The 2,810-nt window shown below is 44.3% G+C and overlaps 1 protein-coding gene across 3 annotated transcripts in view; it reads left to right on the forward strand.

Moving 5' to 3' along the window:
- Positions 1-2,334, forward strand: part of XPO7 (exportin 7) — a 38,315-nt gene extending 35,981 nt beyond the window's left edge. For all 3 annotated transcript variants that reach the window (XM_024747689.1, XM_024747690.1, XM_024747691.1), the window contains one exon: positions 723-2,334. In XM_024747689.1, coding sequence (XP_024603457.1) covers positions 723-816 — 94 coding nt within the window. In that variant the 3' untranslated portion in view covers positions 817-2,334. The remainder of the gene's footprint in view (positions 1-722) is intronic.
- The last annotated feature ends 476 nt before the right edge of the window (positions 2,335-2,810 follow it).

Below are 2,810 nucleotides of genomic sequence, written 5' to 3' on the forward strand. Positions count from 1 at the left end.
CATCGGCAGGTGGACTCTCAACCACTGCGCCACCAGGGAAGCCCCATATGCTACATTTTCATCGGAAATACTTGATTTGTATTTAGATTTCATAAAACTTACAGTTGCAATTAGATTCCCATACTCAAGTTGTTCCAAACATACTTAGAAGTTGTCCAATAACTGAACTGAACGTCAGGTTTTTCTAAATTGATTTTTAATTTTTCTTTAATTTTAATTAATTTAAAATATGGCATTTTAATTAAGGTGCGATTGGGGAACTGAATTTTAAATTTCTTTTAATTGGATTCAGTTCCTCAGTTGCACTGAGCACAGTTCAGGTGTCTACAGCCACGTGTGGCTAATGGCTGCCATACTGGACAGCACGGGTCTCTTGGCATTAAGAAATGAGACAGCTTCATCCTCTCCCAGCTCTCACTTCGTGAGGGTTACTTCCCGTCTCTGTCAGTGAGATTCCTTTTGTGCTGCCATGAACCCAAGGTGATCCTCAGAGCCCCAGATTGGACCAGATCTCGAGGCCTGCCATGAAGTTGTCAGGTAGAAAGGGGTGCAAAACTAGCCCAAACTTTCCCTTAAAGTCTTAAGACTGAGATTAAGTGACCTTAGAAACAACCGATTCATACGTTCTGCCTCTCAGTAGCCACTTGTCTGCTAGAAACATTTTAGGCAAAGATCTTTCCCTTCCACCCTGCTCCCCCAACCTACATGCATCCTCTCTGTAGGTTCACCCAGAATCTGTCAGCATTCCGTCGAGAAGTCAACGACTCGATGAAGAATTCCACTTACGGCGTGAATAGCAATGATATGATGAGCTGACACCTCCTTGGACTCTACCTGTACAGAGCAGCGTCCCTTTGGTCTGGCCCAGAGGGGCGAACAATTACAATGGAGAGGGCCTGGCTGATCCCGGCCCCCTCCTCCAGGGGTGTGGGGAAAATGGCAAAGGTCAACTAGCTTCTTCCCCAGGGAATAGGGGTGTGCGTGCACTCACTAGGGGGGGCAGGGCGCTGCTGGTTCCTGGGGGATTGGGTGGGAAGGGTGGTGGGAGGAGATAGAGACACAAATGTGTGAGACTCCAGCCCCCTCCTCCTGGGGCCGCCCACGGGGAAAGAACCCCAGTGTCCTGTCACAACCTGCCTTGTATAAACATGTACATTTTTTCATAACATTTTGAACAAGGTTTATATTGACTCAAGTTTAAAAACAAAGTGTGACTGAAAAATTTTTACAGAGTCTAGTGCACCAATGCTGATGTGAGGGGTTATGTATGCGAGTGAGGAAAAAATGTGTATTCTGGTGGCCTGAAGCTTTACTGGACGAGGATGTGTGAACGTGCAGAGATATATTTAGTGACACAGTGTAGAGAGGCAAAAAAGAAAAAAAAGAAAAAAAAAAGTAAAAATTCCAAATGTATATTTTTTCTTATTACCCTTTCCTTGCCCCCCAAATTATCACTTCCTGTTACTGTATCACCCTTGTTATTAGGAACTCTAAGCCATGTGGAGCACCATCCCTCCCCCTTCAACCCAGATGCTGCCCTAGGTCCCTTGGCCTCTTGCGGTGACAGACAACTCCAGCTAAAAGTGTTTGGTGTTCTTAGCTTCATCCTCTTTCCCACTTCGCTTATCCCCATCCTCAGACATATGCCTCTTGCTTTTAAAAGCCAGATGTAACTCTGTGATTTAGGGTTCTCGGTCTCTGTGAAAGTGGAGACCAGAGAGAAGGAATTGAGCCAGTTGCTCTCCTGTTGAGCAATCTGGATGAGTCCACCAGAGGCCCAGTCGTGTGTGGCCAATAACTTTTAGTCTTCCCCAGCCCTCGAGGCAGTGTGTGTGGATGTGTGCGTGTGGATATTTATATATGTACCCTGCACTCGTGAATGTATGGACTGGAGGAAGTTACGACAGCGGAGGGGTTCTTAATAACAAGGTCTACCTAGCATGAAGTATTTAACATTCTCCCACCCCTTTAAAAATATACATTTTTATAAAATGAAAACCATAATAAATGTTTTGAATATTAAAAAAAATTAACCTACGGAGGAAAATTAATGGAGAAAGCTATTTGCCTTGTACTTTTTCCACAATTGTTGCTGCTAGTTGTACGCATCTCTAGTTCAGCTCTTGCCCATGGGACACTCATCAATTAGGTTTTTTTTTTATTTCTCTCCTCTGCCCCCAGAAACAAGCCTGTTAATTTTTTTTCCTTCTCCTCTGGCGACTGTGTGGTGAATCCTTTCTTGCGTGGTCAGGTTGCGGATAGACTTGTGAGGGTGTTTGCTGCATACAAGTGTAAGCATTGTGACCGCCAATAAACTTCAGTGGTTTCTACTGACCTGGTTTCAGCAATCAAGTCTAGTGTGTCTGCAGGGACACGTCTCACTCTGAACTCATGACGATGTTTGGAACGTGCATTCCTAAAAGCCAGTGGGTGACAGGCACCCCTCAACCTTGTGAAATTAGCTTCCCATCGGACTAAGTCTGACTCAGTCATTTAAAAATAGGATTCATTTAGTTGATATATATCTGTATATAAAAAATGTGCTGGGTCCACAGTTATAAAAGTGAAGCCACTTTACGAGCTTCCAGGTAGTAACCAAGAAAGAAGTAATAATTGCAGAAATCCCAGTTTAGTTAATGTTCTGACATATGCTCCTCAATGTGGGCTGGGTTTCACTCATTAGACCCCGACAAGTTCAAGGATAAGTGTTATCCCCCAAAATACTTGGCAGATCTCATGAGCCAGAACTGTCAAATGAAGAACACTACCAGGAACAGGGACTGTTCCTCATCCCCCATGCTGATGTAGTG

Source organism: Neophocaena asiaeorientalis, unplaced genomic scaffold (genome assembly GCF_003031525.2).
Source record: "Neophocaena asiaeorientalis asiaeorientalis breed wild unplaced genomic scaffold, Neophocaena_asiaeorientalis_V1.1 scaffold429, whole genome shotgun sequence".
Lineage (NCBI taxonomy): Eukaryota > Metazoa > Chordata > Mammalia > Artiodactyla > Phocoenidae > Neophocaena > Neophocaena asiaeorientalis.